This window comes from Fonsecaea monophora (assembly GCF_001642475.1).
Source record: "Fonsecaea monophora strain CBS 269.37 chromosome Unknown Scaff23, whole genome shotgun sequence".
Classification (NCBI taxonomy): Eukaryota; Fungi; Ascomycota; class Eurotiomycetes; order Chaetothyriales; family Herpotrichiellaceae; genus Fonsecaea; species Fonsecaea monophora.
The window spans coordinates 76,453-98,310 of record NW_019173954.1 but is presented as its reverse complement, the minus strand read 5'-3'; the positions used below and the strand labels follow the sequence as shown (position 1 = coordinate 98,310).

At 53.3% G+C, this 21,858-nt stretch overlaps 8 protein-coding genes across 8 annotated transcripts; 4 read left to right on the top strand and 4 right to left on the bottom strand.

Moving 5' to 3' along the window:
• Positions 1-147: 147 nt before the first annotated feature.
• AYO21_04209 (hypothetical protein) lies at positions 148-1,951 on the bottom strand (the record flags this gene model as incomplete). The annotated part of the gene is made up of 3 exons (XM_022654182.1): positions 148-1,125; positions 1,183-1,532; positions 1,813-1,951. The coding sequence occupies 3 exons, from the start codon at positions 1,949-1,951 to the stop codon at positions 148-150; spliced, it is 1,467 nt and encodes a 488-aa protein (XP_022513459.1).
• Positions 1,952-2,653: 702 nt separating this feature from the next.
• Positions 2,654-3,106, top strand: AYO21_04208 (hypothetical protein; the record flags this gene model as incomplete). Its single annotated transcript, XM_022654181.1, has 1 exon — positions 2,654-3,106. One exon carries the CDS (start codon positions 2,654-2,656, stop codon positions 3,104-3,106), a length of 453 nt encoding a protein of 150 aa, XP_022513458.1.
• An 889-nt stretch (positions 3,107-3,995) lies between these two features.
• AYO21_04207 (hypothetical protein) lies at positions 3,996-4,594 on the top strand (the record flags this gene model as incomplete). Its single annotated transcript, XM_022654180.1, has 3 exons — positions 3,996-4,058; positions 4,116-4,269; positions 4,329-4,594. 3 exons carry the CDS (start codon positions 3,996-3,998, stop codon positions 4,592-4,594), a joined length of 483 nt encoding a protein of 160 aa, XP_022513457.1.
• Positions 4,595-7,151: 2,557 nt separating this feature from the next.
• Positions 7,152-9,498, top strand: AYO21_04206 (hypothetical protein; the record flags this gene model as incomplete). The annotated part of the gene is made up of 6 exons (XM_022654179.1): positions 7,152-7,279; positions 7,331-7,379; positions 7,434-8,017; positions 8,102-8,263; positions 8,387-9,155; positions 9,244-9,498. 6 exons carry the CDS (start codon positions 7,152-7,154, stop codon positions 9,496-9,498), a joined length of 1,947 nt encoding a protein of 648 aa, XP_022513456.1.
• Positions 9,499-10,023: 525 nt separating this feature from the next.
• Positions 10,024-11,758, top strand: AYO21_04205 (hypothetical protein; the record flags this gene model as incomplete). The annotated part of the gene is made up of 2 exons (XM_022654178.1): positions 10,024-10,069; positions 10,248-11,758. The coding sequence occupies 2 exons, from the start codon at positions 10,024-10,026 to the stop codon at positions 11,756-11,758; spliced, it is 1,557 nt and encodes a 518-aa protein (XP_022513455.1).
• A 556-nt stretch (positions 11,759-12,314) lies between these two features.
• AYO21_04204 (hypothetical protein) lies at positions 12,315-14,264 on the bottom strand (the record flags this gene model as incomplete). Its single annotated transcript, XM_022654177.1, has 1 exon — positions 12,315-14,264. The coding sequence occupies one exon, from the start codon at positions 14,262-14,264 to the stop codon at positions 12,315-12,317; it is 1,950 nt and encodes a 649-aa protein (XP_022513454.1).
• A 484-nt stretch (positions 14,265-14,748) lies between these two features.
• AYO21_04203 (hypothetical protein) lies at positions 14,749-19,861 on the bottom strand (the record flags this gene model as incomplete). Its single annotated transcript, XM_022654176.1, has 3 exons — positions 14,749-15,001; positions 15,068-19,646; positions 19,705-19,861. The coding sequence occupies 3 exons, from the start codon at positions 19,859-19,861 to the stop codon at positions 14,749-14,751; spliced, it is 4,989 nt and encodes a 1,662-aa protein (XP_022513453.1).
• A 746-nt stretch (positions 19,862-20,607) lies between these two features.
• AYO21_04202 (hypothetical protein) lies at positions 20,608-21,307 on the bottom strand (the record flags this gene model as incomplete). The annotated part of the gene is made up of 4 exons (XM_022654175.1): positions 20,608-20,826; positions 20,867-21,029; positions 21,085-21,195; positions 21,249-21,307. 4 exons carry the CDS (start codon positions 21,305-21,307, stop codon positions 20,608-20,610), a joined length of 552 nt encoding a protein of 183 aa, XP_022513452.1.
• Between the last annotated feature and the right edge of the window lie 551 nt (positions 21,308-21,858).

Genomic DNA, 21,858 nt, shown 5'->3' with positions numbered 1-21,858 from the left:
CAAGATGGTCAACCAGTCGGTTCAAATTGGTCCAAGTGGGAAGCTAGATCCATTGGTTTTCAGGAGGACTTCGGCGTCAGGCATCCGACACAGACCCTCATCAGTCAAGACGGTTCAAGGGAGGCCATTCCTGTACATTAGCTTCGTTCAAGGGCAGGCACTTTCGGCCTGGCAATCATCATACGCCCACAGCTCGCTGTGAGAAAAGGGGGTTGTGTGCCGCTCGTTGTACATAGCCTGGCTCATTGAAAGCGCCAGTCCAATGCCTAGGTTGGCCCCAATCTGCCTTAGGCGATCCGATATCCACATCCTTCGTGCTGGGCTTGTCGTAGGCAACATTCCAGCCATGAAGAGCGGCCAGATGAGGAGTTCGCCACCAGGGATTGAGGCTGTAACTATTCCTTTCAAGTGATCAATGGAATCAGGAAACGAGTCATCCGGAATTGGTCTCAGATGGTAGTCGACGCTGAGGCAAATTTCAGTGCTCATCTGGCGCAATAGGTTGATGGTTGGGCATAATTCCTTGTCGTCCGTTATGGCTGTGATGGAAGTGGGAGTTGCGGTGGATAATAGCATTTCGTGAACCAGGATGCGTGCACCACGATAATTGTTCCAAAGTGAGGCGACATATAGATTTGGATAGGCGTCAAAAGGCATGCCTTCAAAATGACTGCCCGAGAAACAGTCCTTACAACGGCAGGCAGGACGAGGTGTGGGTATCCAGGACGTAGGGAGCTGATTCCGCCAGCTTTGAAGCATCAAGTCGATTGGCAAAAGCATAGAAGAGATGTCCTCTGTCCCTCGAGTCTTGGGTGCTTTAATAAAGGCCCGGACAGATGCAAGCTTCTCAACTATTTCCGAAAGCCGGTTGGCGAGGTAAACAACCTCGTAATCTTCACCAATACTGGAGTATTCTAGCCAGGCTGACCACTTCTTCAAGGAAAAGGGCACTGGTTGCTGTAGTTGATAGGCGGAGAGGACTATGAGGCGTCGAATCTGCAGGAAGATCTGAACGCTAGATCTATCGTGAAACTGACCCGGACCACGGAAATCAATCACTGCCGCTGCGCCAAGCATATGCTGACTCCATGTCTTCATGGCTCGTGTCCCCTTGAGGACAATAGTCTGTCGTTCACGGGGTACTGATTAGGTCTAATCATCCACACTTTGGGGGCGACTCACCTCATAGACGCCAAGCAGCATGATGCTGGCAAGAACCTCATTTGACTTTCTCTCGACTAGATTTCCAAGTGCATGTCTACATCTCAGGATGCCCAGCCCGCACAATCGGTAGCTTTCCAGTGTCCAGTGGGGAACGTTGCCCGCATTGGCATAACTGGCGAGCGCGGCCGCATGGACGATCGGAACCAGGGGTCCATCTGGTCGACTCCGAGCGTACAGGGACGGGAGATATTGGAATGACCCAGGTTGAAATTTCCCGCAAGGTGTTGGAGGTTGATGTACATACTGGGAGAAAAAGAACGACACTGCTCGGGTCACGACGTCCATGTCCAGCTGGTAGGGTAACGTGTCTGGGTTTCGGTTGTTCGATTGGGAAGAACATTGCCTGGAGCTTCGATCTGAGAAAGACGGGCAGGAATGGATGGATTGGCACCCCTGATATTTGTGGGTGACAACCTTGGTTTCATCGCGAAGAAAGATGTCGATATCAGGACGATAGCCAGGGCAAGGCCAGTCAGCTCTGATGCATGGGGTGCATGCCGGTCTTCTTTGATCACACTGACAAAAGTGTTATGCACGTATCTGACTGTTTGACGGGGTTGGTGGAGTTGGAATCAAGCCTTTTCTTACCTTGATCTTCCTCTTCCGGCAGTTGGCGCATGCTTTGCTGGGATGTCCACTGTTCACCATTGTCTGGGGTCAAGTGTTTCAGAAGTCGATCAATCAGATTTGGATATACATCCGACTGTGACTGCTGAAGAATCCTCATGTTCGACTAGACGGTAGAGACGATGCTCTTCCCTTGGAAACAACGAGATAAATCAAGAGCGGCTTTTGAGCCGGGCGACTCGAGCGCACAGAGCTAAGTCATTGTGGTCTAGCAGTACCCGGCACCTCATTCGACGAGAGTATTGGAGGTCTCATGCACGAGTAGCCATGCTATGGGGGCGGAGTTCCAGGGATGGACAAGCGAGCCCTCGGTCCTGGTGTTGTCCTTGCAGGTGACTTACGGACGTAAGCATTTCTCGTTGAGCAGAAAGTTATAAACCACTTGGATATCTGTAGGTCTCCCGTACTCAGAGAGACCAAGAGTGGTTGTCTGATTTTACTCAAACTGAGTTGTCGCATATTGATCCTGTGGGCTTCCTCGGCGTCCTAGTGGGGTTGGTCAAGGGTTGGTAAAGGCTTAGTAGGGCAATGCAGGAACGGCAGGAACGCGTCCTCTCGGCGTGGCAAGCGCGACTTAGAGAGCCTGAGGGCTACAGATGGGTGACAGACCTTCTCCTCACCGCTAAATCACCACTCTTGCCACTGATATCGCTGCCGACAAAATTCATGGGAATTGTCCCTTGCCAGCCGCAGACACTCTTCTGCTCGTCTCTGTGCCTTTTGCCTCTCTAGTACTGGACCCGGTGGTCACCCCCACACTCTTTTATTCTTCACCAAGTTCAGCATCCACAGATACTGAGACATGAGTCCGCTTCCGTCACCCAAAGAACGCTTCGACAACGCATGCAAACATGCAGCTGTGCTCCGGGCTCTTCTCTCTCACCCAGCTATGCATCTCACGCCTGAAGGCCTTCCTGATCGCGTCAAAACCCCCCCAACTCTCTTCTTTGTGACCGACTTTGGACTAAGAACCTACAATGACTACCTTCTTCCCATCCTTCCTCCCGACGCCGAGAAAATATCACAATCTCTGGCTCTCCAGCGTGTGGACGAAGTGAAAGAGAGCCCAGAGTTGATGAGCGATGATATGTATCCACGCATGGAAGTGGGCGGTTTTAGACAAAAATGGGTCGACGCACAGGGACGTACAATGATGTTCAAGTCCTGCATTCTGAACACGGCTAGGCACCAATTTTTCGGCGGGCCCTTTGACTTTGGGGACGAGGTCAATGAGAAGGCCAGGGCATTGGCGTGAACAAGTAGGAGATGTGGCTATTGAACAAGGCACGCATGGATCGAGACAAGTATTTGTTTTGCTCACACGATTGAGATCCTGGAATTCAGATCGGGTGGATCAGCAACCGGGATACGGCAGCTCGCGTGGACACGGCCACACTTCTGTGATCAAGAGGATAGTGCGCAATGGCTGTGCAGAACCGCTGGGCGGGCAAGTGAGCGAGGCTGAGAATGTCAGCCTCGCCTTGGCCTCTCTGTTGACTTTGAACTTGACGTCATAGGCACCTTGTGATGGACTTGATTTCCGGTCTGCAGCTCCTCGCTTACCAGTTTCTGCCTCCAAACTCTCAGCCTTTCCCATCGTTGTCGTTAGCGTTTTGACAGCATTCCCTGCTCTACTTGTCTGCTCCCCGCATGGGGTTGGTGGATTGGTGAGGCTCAAGCATTCTGCCTGGTTTCGGTAGCATGTTTTCCTATCCAAATTCCCCCTATGACGTCGTGCCATGTTTCTGCAACTCGTTTCTTTGTCACGCGCCCCTTGCCTGTCAATCTCTCACGGCCAACCAGGGTCCGGTAGGACAACACCACCGGTTGGCGTGGCACAAAATCAAGGCAAAGCGTGGCCAGGGCTCTCCTGAGCAAGGGATTCAGAAGACCAAGGTGAGGACAGAAAGGTGATGTTGGTGGCTGGCAAACAGAGAATTCCCTGTGTCGCCTTGTTAACGCCCTAGTGTCACGGCCTCGCTGTTCATTCTTAAGTCACTGCTTCACCCTCCGCTCGGATCATTGGCAGCTGAAGTTCTTCCCATCGACCTTGTTCGTTTCGCTGGCGACACCACCCGTTCGTCTGCAACGTCCTTTCTATTCTCTCTTCAGAAAAGCCTCTCACAAATCGACCAATCTTCAAAATGCCTGTCATCTCCAGAATTGTATCTATGGGCCTGCGTGTCTGTGAGCTCGCTTTCGCGGGTGTAAGTGCAACTCTGATCGAACTCACTTTTTTTTAGCGTTTCTGATCTTGTGCGCAGGTCGTTGCAGGCATCGTCGGCTCCTACCTAGATGACTACCGCCACGGGAACGGTTGGCCCCTCGCGCGCTTTATCTACATCGAGATTGTGGCCGGAATCTCCCTCCTCCTCGGTCTACTCTGGTTGCTCCCGTTCGCCGGCGGCTTCTTCCACTGTACGTTTCAAAGACGGCAATGTAGTGCCAAGGGAATATATGCTGACTCGCTGAAACAGGGCCCATGGATATCATCCTGTCCTTTGCCTGGTTTGCCTCTTTTGGGCTTCTCGTCGAATGGGCCAATGGGACCGGCTGTGACGGAGATACCTTTGACTGGAATCAAATCAGTTTTCATGGGTTCTGTGGTCGCTATCGAGCTGCCGAGGCCTTCTCTTTCTTGTCTGCGATTTTCTGGATCCTGAGCGCCTTGGTTGGCCTCTGGTTTGTCCATCGCGAGAGGCGCAAGACCGTCGCGGCTGCCCCCGTCGCTCAAGGACCGTAAGGTTGATCACCAGATCTGAGAAGGATCAGTGTGTGCTTACCAAAGCTTGTCAGATACGCACGTCGACGCTGGTACCGGCGCAGTCGCGTCTAGATGAAGTGGCTGGTCATCAAGGTGAAACACAGGATCCATCGGGCAACATTCGGATCTTGGTGTCATGCGGAACTAGCCGATGAAATCACGAACAATTTTGTCCCTTATGTCTCAATGATACCCCCTCATGCAGATTCTGATGCGCTTGATCCAGGGATGAAGTTCCGCCTGGCAGTTAGTTGGTGGTAATGGTGATTGGAGTGGCGACTTGACGGATGACAATTGATTTTATACTCAGCCATTCTCAAATCATCTCTTGCTGGTTCTCTCCAACTCTTGTTCATGCACTCATCAGGTACTGAAGTTTCTCTTCGGTCCCCGTCAAACGCACTCAATGACAGTTCAAAGGCCCGAGTGATGGCGCCACCGACCGTGACCGTCATGTTTGTATCACGCCTCGCCTCTTCTCCTTGAATCTCCTCACTCTCTGGCTTCGTTCTTCTTGTCTTTACCTTCGATTGTTTCCCGCCTCTTGCATTCTTTCCTGTACCATTACACTCTTCAGGATCCTTGTCACCTGGCGCTCAAATTGCCGGAGTCCCCATGCCCGTGTCACGTGGAAATTCTTTGACTTCCGATCATCACGCCAGTGATATCGCTTTCACAAGCCGCGGAACCATCTGGAGACAGTGCCCCTTTTCTCGCCGTCCCAGCAGAAATACGGATCAAGGTCTATGGTTTCGTCTTCGACAAGATCGAGATCAAAGTCCAAGAAAGGTGGAAGATAGCGATAGGCAGTTGGAGAAAAACCGCCTCAATCTTAAAGGTAACGAGCTCTCTGACGCTGCTAAGAGTTAGCAAAAAGATCAAAACAGAAGCTCAACCACTGCGGACAAACGCCCTGCCATCTACACGGGCTTCACCCACCCAATCGAAATTCCTTCATTCAACAAGGGGTCACAGAAGTGGATCCAACGGATTACTTACATCGAAACTTTTCAATTGAGTGGCTGGATCCTCAGGTCGGCCGTTCTATCCGGCACTAAAGCTTGTCGAGTTTGGGTTCTAGGACGATGGTGTCTTTGCAGATGTCAAACGGCCAGTGTTGACGCCTGAACCAAGCTATACCTTGGACATGTTCAATGGTATCTCAGCATTAGCCAAGACCGACATCCTTGGTGCAGCATTGGGCAAATGCCAACGACTCAGACGGTTGGACGGGGATATGACCAGGTCATTCGTCAAGCAAACCAATATTACCTTCACGATTGACTGTGGTATCGCCTTACCACGGTGCACTCCCCCAAGGGGCTCTATAGAGAGTCATCCTGGATGTTTTACTGTCGTCGCATATGGGGTAAGTAATCTTGTCTGACCTCTCCCGTCCATGTCTGGCTCTCTCTTATTTGCAGGGAAGTCATCGGCAATGGAGGCGGCTTTGCCTTGACAGAAATTCGAGATCTCAGAGGGGCCAAGAAATGCGGACAGGCTGATGAAACCCGGAGTGATGTGCAGGGATATTCTAATGTGGGCAGTGTGGGTTGGTGATCACAAGGGCTGCCAAAAGGAGGTAAGAGGGTTGAAGATGTAGGACAATTTTTCGCACGATGATACGTCTTGTTCTTGTCCCTCTGGGGAAGGGTGACGTAGTCCTTTGAGCAGAGAAGGCTGATCAGTCTCCACAGGCTGAGGGCCATCGGTTCAATAACCCGTGGGATGCACAGTGCAGATTCCGCCGAGCAAACCAAGATGATCTCCGCCCTTGGCATCCACCCGGCATCTTGGCAAGGCGTTCCCGCTGTTACATTCTTACCCACCTGGGCGACTTCCTTTCCTCCACCGCTGTTCAACCTCCCATGCTCAGTGTTGGTCCAACTTTGACAGTGACTGCCAGGCCTTTTCAGAGGGACTGCTTTATCTCCTCCTTCAAGCGACTCGAGATTCTCTGGTGCTAAACCATCTCTAGCTGCGGATTTTCCATTCAATATTGGCTTCCAAAGGCGGCACTCACCCTCAGCTCTCTAAACGATATCTCTACCCCAGAACCCAAGAATATGCTTGCTTCTGTCTGGGGCACCAAGCACTGTAAGGTTATTGAGACTCACCTCTGGGCAATGCCAAATGACATCTGCCAAATTCAGCCCGCAGTTCTTGTTCTTGATGAGGTGGAGTTTTCTCCGCTGCCAAGGGCTTTGGTTACAAGTGGGGAGGGCGGTCCACAAGGCTTCCACCAGAGATTCTGCCTTCCAGAAGCACTATCACGTCGATTGAACTGGGCCTATCGCACGCCATCTTCCGGGGTTCTTGAAACGCAAAACTCTCTGTGATGTTTTGAGACGATGTCACCCGCACTCCATTGTGCGTTTCTCCGAACTTGATCAGCGCGCGGGGTTTTTGCGGAATGATAGATGGTCGACGTATATGAAAAAGCTGGGACCCAGTGTCCCCCCTTTATGAAAATCTCTAGTCCCGTCGAATTTCTCAGTTACTTTCCTTCACATTGGCTGGCCGGTAACTCATGAACATGTCGGACACCAAGGCTACAGACAGCTTCGACAACAGGCGCAGCACGGACCATGAGAAGTCTTCAGGTCCGGAGCGCCGGCGCTCGTCCATCGCGGATTTGAACAGGAACAAGAACTTGGACGCAAAGTACGCCGCTCTCGCCTTGGTTCTTGGGTCTTTTAGCTAAACATTCAACAGGATCTCCAACCCTCTTGCTGATATTCCCCAAGAAGAGTTGTTGGCCAATGTGAGGAACTCCCAATAATCTGTACCAGCCGCAAACTGACACGGTAGTCTACAGGTTGAAGAATTTGCAAACCGTGCGGGCATGACCTCCGAGGTCGAGCTGATAAAGAAAGGTGCCTTGGTCGCCCAGAACCCAGGCCAATTTGAGAGTCTCTCATTCCTCACCGAGGATGAGAAGGATGCCCTCCGCATAGAGGTTTCACGCAAATGGAAACATCCAATGAAGCTATACATGACCGTCATAGTCTGTTCCATCGGTGCCGCAGTCCAAGGCTGGGATCAGACCGGAACCAACGGTGCCAATTTGTCGTTCCCAGAAGCCTTTGGCCTGGATACACCAGAAGGACAGCCGGGCTACGAGAGAGACTTCTGGATCATTGGACTTGTCAATTCGGCGCCCTACATCGGCAGCGCTTTCCTGGGCTGCTGGCTCTCTGATCCCTGTAACTATTACTTCGGTCGTCGAGGTACCATCTTCACATCGGCCATCTTTCTGATTGCAACGCCCATCGGTGGAGCATTCTGCCAAACGTGGGAACAGTTGCTTGCTACACGTGTCCTCATGGGCATTGGTATGGGTTTGAAGGGCGCCACTACACCTGTGTTCGCTGCCGAGAACTCTCCTGCCGCAATTCGAGGGTGAGTATTCCCGTCCCGAGATTGACGCCGTCACGAGAATCCCTTATGCTCGCATACCTCACGTGGCTGACGATTTTATCGCAGTGCCCTCGTTATGACATGGCAATTTTGGACGGCTTTCGGGATTTTCCTAGGGACTGCCTTCAACCTGGCTGTGTGGAAAGCTGGTGACATTGGCTGGCGTCTTCAGCTCGGTTCCGCCTTTATACCTGCCATTCCCCTGGCTATATTGGTCTTTCTCTGCCCGTAAGTCTATGCCTTACAGCTGTGTTACTGTTTTCGTTGGGTTTCTTTCGCAACCTATCAGCAGTTGAAGCCTCCGAAATCTGCACCTTGATGACACCAATCTAACGCTTTGCTTCAAAACAGTGAGAGCCCGAGATGGTATATCAAGCACGACAAAATAGCCAAAGCGTATCAATCTCTCCTCAAACTCAGAAACCATCCTCTCCTCGCCGCTAGGGACTTGTACTATATCAGTACTCAGATCGATATCGAACACGACATCGTCGGCGATTCTACCTATATCTCACGATTTATGCAGCTGTTTACCATGCCTCGTGTCCGTCGCGCCACTCTTGCTTCCTTCACAGTCATGATCGCACAACAGATGTGTGGCATCAACATCATGGCCTTTTACTCGTCGACCATCTTCCGGGAGGGTGGGGCGTCCGACTTCGAGGCGCTACTGGGTTCCTTTGGCTTCGGCGCCGTCAATTTCCTCTTCGCCATTCCCGCTTTCCTCACGATTGACACGTTCGGTCGACGTGCCTTGTTGCTGTTCACGTTCCCGAACATGGCCTGGACACTCCTTGCCGGGGGGTTTGCATTCTACATTCCCAAATCGAGCAGTGCCCACTTGGGTGTCATTGCACTGTTTGTGTACCTTTTCGCTGCCTTTTACTCGCCGGGTGAAGGTCCGGTACCATTCACGTACTCGGCCGAGGTCTTCCCGCTGTCTCACCGCGAGGTTGGCATGGGCTGGGCGGTTGCGACGTGCCTCTTCTGGGCCGCAGTACTGGGCTTGACCTTTCCCAAGATTCTCGCAGCATTCACTCCGACAGGTGCCTTTGGCTTCTTTGCCGGCCTGAACATCTTGGCCCTGATCATGATCTTCTTCTGGGTTCCTGAAACCAAGGTAAGCTCCAGTAATACATCATCATCGCCGTTCACCCCAATCCGTCCATCTGTGCGTCTGGCTAACATCAGTAACTTTTCCCCCACAGCAACGTACACTCGAAGAACTAGACTACATCTTCGCAGTCCCGACCCGCAGGTTCATGTCATACCAGACCGGTACCTGGCTTCCGTGGTTCATCAAACGCTACATCTTCTGGCAGAAGTCGGCCGAGCTGAAGCCGCTGTACACATTGGACCGTGGCATTGTCAGGGATATTAGCGAGCAGCGACGCGAGATGCATGAACACGAGGAGGCGGAGAGACGCGCGAGTGTCACGCGAGAAGAGATCAAGACGGTGTGAGTTGTCAATAGCAGAATGGGTAAGGTACCGTGGGGCAGCGGAGATGGTCCCTACGAAGTGTTTGCGAAAGAGAGGGAGAGCGGTGGCGATCTTCATAAACATACATGAACCATATAAGTTGGATTTACACTGGCAGCAATTTGTTGAGGCTCTGTTGTGGATTTCTGAGACGACGGTAGCAGTGGTGCGTGCGAGCCAAAGCAATTACTGTCAATTTAGAATGAATGACGAACCATTATATATGCCCTGACCCGTGCTTCATCTATTGATTACTACTTTCTGATGATTGTAGTTTCACAAAGAATGATTAAGGTTATTACCAAGTTACCAGATTAGGTTTCTCGAATCGACCGAAGTCAATTATTATGATATTATTATTACCCCGCGAAACGCTTTGCCGTGTCTGAAACATTTCCTCGCGCCCTCTCAAATCCCCAAACTGCTGTCCGTTGCTCTTACACTCGCACAGGCGCCAATATAACCTCTCCCCTGTCCCATGTCTCGACTTTTCTTCCTCGAGTCAACATGCCTCCGAAGCGCACAATTGGAGGTGCGCACACATCTGCAACACGTACGTCTCCCCATCTCCTGTTGACCTCCTCAGGTAGCCACCATTGCTAACAATTTAAAGAAACCAGACAATCCGCAGGCGTCAAGAGGAGCAGAAAGGTCGCCGCCTCCAGCAAGACCTCCCTGATATGAGCGGCGCGCACACCTGATGGACTAATCTTCGATCCCTCTCTGTCCAGAAGGACCACCCGACCTTCTACTACCCTCACCAAATGCCCCAAGCGTCGAGTCCCTTCCACTCCGGTCTATACAACCAGATTCGACAGCGACTGGAAGCCCACTGGAGCCTTTGCAACCCACACGAGGGAAACGGAAACGCGAATTTAAAGACGAGAAACCGGACAAGCGACGACAGGAAGGTTCACAGTCGGTGGCGGAGTTGCCTCCATCCAAGGACCTTCTCAATTGGGAGAATCTGGAAAAGCTCAATAGCGAGACAGCATCGGAGACATGCGACTGGATGGCAGAAAAAAAGGGAACAGTCTCGCGACGATCGAGCACGGCAGAGATGAACCAGGATACAGCGTCCGTGTCCTCGCAGAAAACATCTCTCGCGCTTTGCAATTACCGCCTGAATTCACTGGACCGTGCCAGAATAGTCTTTCAGCACCGATGTATTTCAGAACACCTCGAGCACAGAGTCAACGCCATCGTCCAACCTAAGCTCGATAAAGAAAGGGAGAAACTCGTTTTCGCGATCGCAGATGACTTGTGCAATGACTTTCCTGACGCCCTGGAAGTCGCGAGTGGAGAAGATGATTGCGCCGAATTGATATATCAGGCACTGGAAGCAATGAATCGCCAGCTATTCGGCAAAGCTTTTGCCTTCCGAAGGAAAGCAGGTACTGTAGACTTTGCGTACCAGCACTATCGTTCTGCTAACTTGAGCTTAGAGTGGGACCCTGCCCTGAAACCTATGGTTCAACGAAAATCCTACCGCTCTGGTGCTCCGCACAAGTCTCTCAACGACATAGGCTTCTCCGATGACCGCCCGAACAAGCGGCAGCAGGCAGAGACGTCTTACGTTTCGCCAGGGGCCACCGAGATAACCATGCCGCCACCGCCGCCACCTCCGCCAAAGCTTGACAATAACTGTGTCAAGAACGCTCGCCCGGACATTACGATAGGATTTCCCCGCGCGGTCGTCGCCAAGAAATTGGTGTCGTTGGGCGTCAACAAGCTGGACGCCGAGGAGATGTTGAAGGATCTGCAGTACGAACAGGAACTTTTGTCCAACCCCACCCTTCCCGCACTCCATATACGCTTTCCATCCATGGTCGTGGAAGGGAAGTCGTACGCGACTGGCAAGAGCATGTACGAGGCAGAGAACCAGGCCGCTGGATCTGGAAGCTGCATGCTCGTCATGCAGGGCCGGCTCGCCGAGCTCACTGAACGTCGCTCGCCAGGAACCGACCAAGGCAAGAAGGACCCTCTCGCCTTCTCCATCACCCATGAAGGCCCCATCCTCCTGCTCTGGCTACATTATACCACGTCGCTGGAAAACGCCCGCTTCTACAACTTGCACGTCCTGAGCGTTTGTCACGCGACGATCCGGTCCACGACCAGGGAATTCTTTAGAGCGTTGGCGTGGGTCATGGGCTGGGCCAGCACCGAGTTTTTGGACGACGTCGCCGCGCAATTGGTGTTGATTTGGAAATCTACACAAACACAGAAGAAGCAGACTGTGTAATTCGCTTGAGGCCATAGCCTTGCACCTCAGGGCAGCGTGGACCTATGATAGTCAGGCCGGTTTTCGATTTGAAGCCACGAAAGTACTATGTGAGTACTAAGTACTGTTGTCAACGCTTCGCCCTTGCTGGCGGTAGATTCGATCCAATTATGAAAAGGACGGGACTTTGGAGAAGCGGTATAAATCATTGGGTGGAATCGAAGTGGACAGTGAGTGGACAGGCCTCTGTGCGTTCTTAGCCCTGACAGGTCCTCGTACAATATATAGATATAGATATGTCTGTGTTTTGGAGGGATGAAGCAGTAGAAATGACCTTTAAAAAAAACCAAAAGAATCACGCACGAGTTGACTACCTCGATCTCCGGTGCTCCATCTCAGCACCACCAGCAGCACTACCAGCAGCGCCACCACCACCACCACCACCACCAAGGTATCCCCTTTTGCGCAACGACAAAGTGGGATGGCTGTTCATCCCGGCATCATCAATCATCATCACCGGCATCCAGCATCTCCCGTCCCGTCTCGGCGAATCCCATCCCATCCCATCCTATCCCATCTAATCACCTGCTTCCCCCTCCCCTTCCTTGACGGCATAGACGCTCGCCTCGCCTTTGGCCATGTAATCGAACGACTCCTCGCTGGTCGTGGTGGCTGGCGGACTGGGCGTCTCGTCGCCATTCCCGTGTCCTCCGGCCCCGGCTTTCCGGTCATCTCCCAGATGAGCCGCGCGCAGTTCTTGGCCCGCGCGGCCGTAAGCGGCGTCGCCATCGTCGTCGTCGTCATCGCCATCACCTGCGGCGGCTCGCTGTCTCCCTTCCCACAGGATGCCGTCGCCAAAGCCCCAGCCGAGGCCCTTCTTCGTCCGGCGGACTTCTGACTCCATCAGCCTCAATCCAGCATGTGCCGTGGCGTGCGATCCAGTTGGGGCTGTTGTTGTTGTCGTCGTACCCGTCTTCGTCTTCAGGGGCAGATACCTCTGGTGCCACTCCCCCAAGAACATGCCCTCGGGGTCGCTGTCGTCGCGGACCTGCATGAACGCGCGCATGTCGCTGCCGTATGCCGCGTCGATGTACTCGCCGGCCGTGTCGGAGAAGTTCTTGGCCCAGTGCGGCTTCCCGCCGAGCTCTTTCATGAGATACTCAAAGGCTTCGTAGTACGTGGCGTGGCAGGGCGGGTCGCGGCCGTAGGGCCGGTATAACGTGGCATTCAGGTATAGCGTCGGTCCGTCGGGGACGGTGGGGTCGAGGTACGCGCGCACCCCGGAACGGTTGGGCGACTCCTGGCCCGTGTGCGTGACGCGCACCTCGACGGGGCAATGCACCCAGACTCCCTTGCTGGAGACCGGGATGCGCGCGGTGGCGTCGTCGTGGTTGATCCACGCCGCGAGCCGCGTGATCGCCTCAGGCCCCTTGTCCAGCGGCAAGGCCCATTCGTTCACGAATTGTGAATAGAGACAGTCCATGAGCAGGCCCTCGCGGGCGGGCTGCACCGCGGACATGACGAAGTTGCCCGGCTTGAAGCCGTATTGCATGCCGAAGACGAACCATTCGATCCACGGCAAGATGCGTGGGAAGGTGTTGGACAACCAGAGCAGATTGTGGTAGACATAGTAGCCGAACATTCCTCCATAGAAAGTGGTGTTTGGAGGACGAGTCGGGGCGTCAGTCCGCGAGCCGCGCCAGATCACGGCGCGTTGGAGGTAAGGCAGCCACCACACCCGGGTGAATTCGTCCTTGGTCCAGAGGTCAGAGTTCCACGAGTCCAGAACGGAGCTCAGGGTGTGGAGGGACTGGGACCAGGAGATTTTGAAGTCCGGCACGGCCTGGATCGTGATCTCGACGATGATGCCCAGCGCGCCCAGCGAGAGGAGGCCGGCCCGGAAGAGTTCAGGGTTTTTGGCGGCCGAACACGTGACGAGCTGCGAATTGGAGAGAAGGATCGTCAGCGAAGTTATCGACTCGGAGATCAGGCCGTGCTTGAGACTCGAGCCGTGCGTGCCGGTCGAGATGACCCCCGCGACCGACTGGACGTCGATGGATCCCAGATTGGGCAGGGTATAACCGTGCTTGGCCAACTCCACGTTCAGATCATGCAGGGATATGCCGGCCTGGATGCGATAGAGGCCAGGAGTCCCGTCGACGTCCTTCTCCAAGACTTGATTGAGCTTGTCGAGGTTGACCAGCCAAGACGAGGTGCATGTCAGGTCGGACGGCGAATGTCCGAACCCCGTCACGCAAACCCGTCTTCGACATCGTCGCGCTAAGGTGACGACTTTTTGCAGCTCGGGGATTGTCGCGGGCTGAAAATACAGCTCCGGGCGCGAGAAGAACGTCTGCGCCCAGGTGTGATGGAGATAACGGGCTCTGGGGTTGAAGGGGATCGAGTCATCGAGCCGAGACAACTCTCGCTGCAGTTTGGGGTCCAGGTTCAGAGTGGCGGTGGGACCCTGGGAGAGGACAGAGGTGTTGGGTTTCGTCTGAGGGAGATTCGATGCCGCCCAATCCATGACTGTCAGCACAAGGCGACACGAAGACTTCTGAGCAGTCAGGGACAAGCTGACCAGGTACTGACTGATACCTGCATCCGAGGTTGATTTGACTGAGGCGGGCAGAAGGAAAGAAATGGTGCCAAGGAGCCTCGGAATGATCCAGACCCCGATGGTGCTGATGACGAGCGCGGTTACCTAAGCACGCTCCGATTGGCCGACAACTGACGACAATGGCTTCAGTTGTACAACTGATGCGACTCATACACTCATACGGGCAGTTCAATATCCCTAAATTGGTGTATCAAAGCACATATTCTTCCAGATTGAAACTGGCCCACCCCTCCTTCCTTTTGTGACACCTTGGCCAAGGTTTGCTGGAGCCCCTCCATCGTCCAAATGGCCAAATACACATGCACGCCCATGAGCCCAAACCATATTCGTCCGAGTGATCGTCTGCAAAATGCCTCCACAAATCCCGATCATCAGTCCACCGTCATCCCTTTCACAGCGTGATCCCTAATTCCTGTATCACTTCTTCAACCCGTACACACAGTTGGTCGTCTGGAGAAGCTGATCTTTCAGACCTCCATTTTCGGAAGACTGATTTGATGTTTTCAGGTGGGTCACCCATCACCACGTAACATGCAGGCAACAGCGGTCTGTCTTGAACCGAGGGAGATAGAACCGCAATCTCCTGAGCGACCTGTACCGCCGTCACAAACTCGGCAGGTTTTTTGGCAGACGCACCGACGAGGCTAACAAACACAATAGACGTCAGCATGACTTTCAACCCGGCGGCGCAAAAATACAGCTGAACTTACACGTAGAGCTCCCCATAGGTGTCTAGAATGTGGATATGGTTGGCATCGAGGTCTTTCTGGTTGAAGGGGGCAATCTCGTCTACCAAGGCTCTGACCGCTTGTTTCGGGGGTGATGCGGCCCTCAAGCCCCAGAAACCGCCAGACGATTTGGGGCGATCGTGTTCGACACGGTATAATCTGGGTGCATGACCGTGGAATAGACTCGTCTGTTTGCGTGTTCGAGGAGCCACTCGCTTGCTCGGACGCGAGGGGAAGGCTTCCCAGAAGCTGGCGGGCTCTTTTCCTTCTGAGACTTCTTCAATCTCACCGGTGAGCCCCATGTCCATCCCAATCAATCTCGCACATCCCACATCTTCTGGGTTGCTGTCATTTCCCTTCCAGAGATAGAGCTTCCCAAACTTCGCAGATATCAAAAAGGGGAGTCCAGAAGAGAGGTTATCGGCAGATAGCTCGACCTCGTCAAAAGCCACATGACCAAGGTGTCGTCTGCCACACAGCATATACAAGGCTGCTGACTTACTCTTCCGAACTATGACAATCCCTCCAAGCGCTTGGAAGAACTCGGAACTCTCTTTACCTTGCTTTACCACCTCAAGCTTGGCGTTGTTATCGCGAGCAATCTTTCTGCAGAACAGTTGAGCATCCTCTACCGCAGCTTCGGGCACCTCGTCACCACACCAGAGATATACTTCGGCACATTTTGAGCCGCTAGGTGATTCCATTGAATGCACACACAGATACATACAGTCTTCGAAGAGTATGTGTTCTTGTTGGGGAGGCATGGCTGTTCTCTTTCCGTCGCCGGACACTTCCCATATCTGTTTGCCGAGAGTCTTGGGCTTGCCGGAGGTATTCTTCTGAGACGACAAGAATGCCTGGGTGTCAAATTCCGCCTTTTCTCTGGCTTGCGGTAAGACACCAAAGAAGCGTTCAAATTGGGCCTTCAGCAAGCGACCAGACTTCGTGGGTGACGCAGGACATCTGAAGGACGCCAATTTTCTCGTTGAAGCTTCCGGTTCTGGTGGTGGTGTCAACTCGGGTGTAGCCGCTGGCTTTTTGGAAGCAGACGAGAACTGTAATCCAAGCCCGGTAGCTCTAGAAGAAGCCAGTGAGGACGGCTTGACAGAATTATCCACTTCCGGCTTTGGTTCCTTGGGCGTGTTGATCTTGAATTTATTAGGTGTGAGAGGTGAGTTGACCGCGAGTGGAGGCGAAAGAGGTGCGCTCTTCCTTAGATTCTCGAATTGGGGAGGAGGCGATACAACTTGTGCACGATCGGCCAATACTTCGAACTTCTTCGGCGTAGAAGGCTTTGCTTGAGGCGGCTGATTAGCACGTTTTGGTGGCAATGCAGGGTTTGAAGCCTTTTTCAACTCCGCAGATTTATCGGACTCGACGGGAGCGGGTTCGTCCGGAATATGGGCGGCCATCCCAGGGTTGGATACTTTTCTCAGCTCCGCCGACTTGCTGGCCACAGCTGGTTTGGATTTTGGATTGGAGTCTGATTCTAATATAGCCCTCGGCCTGGCGGGACTCGACTCCCTGACAACATTTTCCGCTGCTCTGCGCTTTCCAAATTCCAGTTTTGGCTGCGATGCTGACTCCTCGACAGAGACACTTGGCTTATTCTCCTCAACTTCCGCCATGAGTTTGCCGGAGGTCGGCCTCGATTCGAACAGCCGCGAAGGAACAGAAGTTTTGTTGTCAGAAATGGTGGCCGTACCAGTGCCAAATTTCGACATGGGCTTCTCAATAGTACTTGCTACGGTCTCCTTTGACGATGGTCCGCTCTTTGGCGCTCTCCTCTTCGGACCCTTAGCCCGAGCCTTGGTCATATGGGTTAGCTCCGAATTTTGGTCATTCGCATTCTCCCGGGACGACAGAGTATCTCGGACTTGTATCGCGCCTCCACCATTGGATGACCGTTCACCCAAGGGTTTAGGGCTACCACTTCGGGATAAGACGCCAGCAAGTGCAGGATTGAGACGAGCTGCAAGTTTGCTGTTTTCGGGTGCTCTCATCTTGAACGCCGACTCTGTCGCAGGAGGGGCTGCAACCAAAGATGTGTCTGCTTTTGGCTGGTTATTGCTGCTGGTGGTTTGAGGCGCTCCTTTGGTTGGCAGAATAGTCGTCGAGACGGATTCAGTCTTCTCGGGTTTAATCGCAGGCGCCTTCTGTACCGAGATCGGTGCTTGTTGGGTGAGCGTCGAGTCATCCTGCTTGTCAGGGACTGGCTTTGCGGAATAACTCTGGGGTTTCGACGCTGAGACTGCAGGCTTGGTAGGCAAATCGACGGCTTTCTTGACTTCGATCTTCTCACTCGATGGGCCGGTTTTGTGCAATGTCATGCGTCTTGCCAGCGCCTCAGGAACAGCCTGGGCAGGCTTTTCAAGTGGACTGGGTGCGTCTGGACGTTTTCCGATCACACCACCCCCAGTCTTCATGGCCTCCTTCTTCTGCAGAATGCTCTCTTTAAATTCATCAACCCGCTTAGTCTTCTGTGGTCCACCCGTGGTATTTAATCCTGCCTTGCCCCTAGTGATGTTGTCTTTTAAGAGATCCGGGGCAACATAATTCTGGGTTTGCGTCCTCTTCAGTTTTCCGAAGACGGCTTTGAATTCGGGTTCTGCGTCGCTATTGCTCGCTGGCGCTGCTTGACGCGACTTTAGAGTGGCTCTGAAATCGGTTTTTGGAGGAGTCTGTGGTTTAGGCTTCAGCATCGGCGGTTTAGGATCGGGCGAGGCGTTTGCCTGCAATGCCTCCACCGAAACTTCCCTGTCTTCATTTGATGCTACCGCTGCAGCCTCGGGCTTATTGTCCAAAGTTGTTCCGTGTAAGATTGGCGTGACATTCCTCTTAGAAGGAACAGCAGGTTTCTCTTCCCTTTTTCCACCCCTGGGTTGCTCCGTATCCGACGCAGGTATGTCCCGAGGTTGTGACGACTCTGCTTCAACGCCTTTGGCCGAGTCCACCTCATCCGCCGCCACCGATGATAAGCCTTTCTGAGGTTCAGGCTCACTTAGAATGGCCGAGTCCTTGAGAGAAGGCGAAATGAGAGGCTTAGGCCCTACAGTGGGCTTCGCCTGCACATTACCCGCAGCTTCGGATGACCGCTGCTGCTGCTCTTGCTTAGCACGCTGCATATTGAGCTTCCAAGCAGGTGTCTCAGATTTAGCTGGAGTAAATTTTGGCGAGTCCGGCTTGTTGAGCGCACTCTCCAGCCAACTGGCCTTGGTGGGACTCCAGCGGCGAGGATCCATGGTTTTGGACGGACTGCGAGACAAGAGCGTCTCAAGCGGCGGCGGTGGTGTGGTTGGGCGGTTCTGATGCTGCGCTTTGGAGGTTTCACGGCCGGCTTGACTGCTCTGCGCAATGGCGGGTTCTGAATTTGCTACGGTATCGTCTTCTGCGCGGCTCAGTGGACGAGCCTTGCTTAGCGGAATTGGTTCAGCGCCATGACTCGAAACAGGCCTTGAGCTTGACAGCGGGGACGAATTGCCGTCTCGCACACCTCTAACATCTCTCGAGGGACCACGGCTGTGTCCGGGACTGAAGCCTGACGCACTAGAAACATGGGGTGGGCGAGATGTGGCAACAGAATCGCCTCGCTTCAAGCCTGCATTCGCCTGTACGCTCCATCGCTTGCTCACGCTATCTGATCTCTTCATCATAGCACTCTCAACGAAACCGCCCAAACCCTTGGTGGGTGAAGGAGGACGCCCAGCGGTTGACAAAATGCTCGATGTTCTTCCCAGGCCAGGTGTGTCCGCTGTGAGCGAGGTATTGAGGTCCAAGGGCTTGAAACTTGGAAGATCCAAAGCAGGAGGTTTCGATGGTGACAAAGATACCATGGAGAGTGGCCTCACTGATCTTGGCTCTTCCTGCTTTGACAACTGTTCCTGGTCGAGGGGCTGAGCAAAAGACGATTTTGGAGGGGACGGTGGGGGAGTTGCCTTCTCGGGATCTTCCCTCGAGCGGTCCACGGAAGCATTGGAGTCTTTTGACATGCCTGGGAGTCTCATACCCCGACCCGTAAATGACGGTGCTGTCTCTAAATCTGCCTCATTCTTGCGATATGCAGCTGAACCAACACCACGATCAGCAGTCTGTCGGAACCAAGACGGGTCTTTTGCTCCTAATGAAGCTGCAATATCTTTCCGCGACATGTCATCGGTATCCTTTGGCTGACCGGGATTCGGAGGCAGGGCTGAGTCGGGTATGGAGGTGACAGAGAGCGGCCGTGATCTTGAACCCACTCCCCTAGACGAAGGTCGCTGTTGCCACGATAATGTTCCGCTCCTAGAGAGTGCAGTGGCATTCATAGTCGAGTTGGGCGTGGAGGGTTTGTCGCTTGTTGGTGGAGGCGGGAGTGGTCGAGTGAAGTCCAAGGCGGAGGCTGCAACTCGCTCAGGCCTTGGAGACATCGAGTCGGCGCGGCCAAGTGTACGGGATTGGAGCGGAGGAGGGGTGAGGGCTACAGGAGGGTCAATCCCTTGCGTAGGTTTTCGAGGACTGTCCCCGACCAGACGTGAAGATGGTGTAGGGCCGGTTTTCGAGGGAGACAAAGACCGAGCGCGTTCTGTATGTGATCAGCCTCTCATTTGTATCTTGTGGTGTGAAACTCGACTAATGAATACCTGCTCTTCTCGCCTGTCTCTCTTTTCTCGCCTGCAACATTTCCTCCTCCATCCTCTTTGATCGCTCAGCCTCCTCCTGCCCCTGCTTTGAGCTTAGACTCGCAATCCGTGCAAGGAACTGGTCGACGGACTCGGAGCCATCATTGGACGCGTCCATTTTGACTGTTCGGCAAGCGATCGGGGTTTGAGTGGGTGTCCGGCAGTTCTAAAGGTGAAGATTATGTCGCACGCTGCATTGAGAATATTCGGCTAGGAACGAATGGCCGCCAGCTAGAACGTGTGAAAGATAAGCGAGTGAAGGCAGAAAAGAACGGTGGTTTAGGCAAGCGACCGGCAAGGGATGGCCTGGGGAGGAAGTAGTGGTACAGGCCGCACAGGATAATGGTGGATTGTATCAATTGTTGATGTTTGATGCGTGGTTGCGAGAGGCAAAGAGGAGCGGGACTTCGGGAACACGCGCCCAACACGTCTCCGCAGCCAAATCCAAAACCCACCCAACCGTTCGTGGATTATTTGTTTATCTTTCCCCCTCTTTTTCTCCGGTGACCTTCGGACTCTTGTTCCTTGTCTCTTACTCGGATGTCGTTGTAGCTTGATGGGCCGACGATGAACTGGAGATCTTAAGATGTGGAAATGGAATAGGGTCTAGGAAGCACCAAGTAGGGCTGATCCTGCGCCCTGTCGTGGTTGGCCTCTTTGGGCTGGCCGGCAAAAGACCAATTTACGGTCTGTGCTTTTTCTCCTGACCCGCAGCTAGGTTCCATGTGGCTTTTGCTTTGCCTGTTTCCGTCGGACACGCGTGGGTGGCTCAAAAATATCTCCATAGCTCAACGGCGGCTTCGCTCATGATTCCAGATTTGTTCTAACCATAGCCAGCCGTTATCCAATACTCGGCGGGGTGTGTCAGTATAGGAACAGCCGATCCCGAGCATCTTGCACCACCCAGTCTAAGCCCTTCTCCAGATTCTCACCGGTCATCGCACTGCAAGGAATAACCACCCACCGATGAGTCAATATTCGTGGAAGGTCGAGAAGCTGCGTGACTTCCTCCTTGGTCATCCCACCTGCAACATCGGTCTTGTTCAGGAAGACCAACAGACTTGCTCCAGCTAGCCGCTTGTCCTTGTTAATGAGTGTAATCTCATAGCGAGGGCTGGCATACCTCTTCGAGCAGCAGACCTTTAAGCTCGTCCTTGCAATCATCCATTCGTAGCCGATCTGTCGCGTCCACGACCCAGATGAGTGCGTCAGTCTTCTCAAAATAGTTTCTCCAGTATGATCGTATAGTCTTCTGGCCTCCGACATCCCAGATATTGAGCTTGTAACTGCATGGACGTCCATTAGTGTCTCCGCTGCGCAAACTTGTGGAGCTAGCAGTACCCTTGGAAGTCGATAGTCTTGATGATGAATCCTAGCGTCGGACTGACAGTGTTGACGTCTTCATTCATGATCTTTTTGACTATGGTGGTCTTTCCGGCATTGTCGAGCCCCCTAGAGCACGAGTTAGACTGTCGGATGCCATGCTTTGAGGAAGATCCCTGTACAGCATCAGGATACGCATCTCTTTGTCCTTCAGCCGAGCTTTGCGCAGTATGGAGAGCATGGCGATCAATTTCCTGCGCCCAGTCGTCGCCACTGGTTGTTGGACTGCGCTTTATGTGATTTCCATGCGACAATGTGGGTGTCTGTCGACCGCAAACCTCATTGGGCGTGAAATCAATCAGGGGTGTAGACGCCTTGGAGTCAGCTAAACGCTGGTGATTGGACATGGTCCTGTTGCAAGTCCTCTTGTGACAGCCCGTTGCTGCAGTTCCTCCGTGTCTGTGTGGAGATATCCCGCCGCTTTACAAGGACTAGGCGACTACAGATTCAGGAGAGCAACTGTCTATTGGTTCAAGTAGTGACAACCTTCAAAAGAAGGCACCATGAAGCGGTCAAGCGGCAACCCCTCAAAATGCCATCTTGTTGTGATTGTTAGGCCTTCTCTTGAGTGACATAATGTTGGTCCGTCCTTGTCACCTTGAGCGGCCGTCGCCTGTTTCCCAGCCATGGCTGAGAGTCACTCGTCCTCGGCTAGTCCTCTTCCGCCCTGGACGTGTGGTGAAGGGCAGTCTAAGTGTCCATCTGCCGTACATCCACATGATATGTCGGACT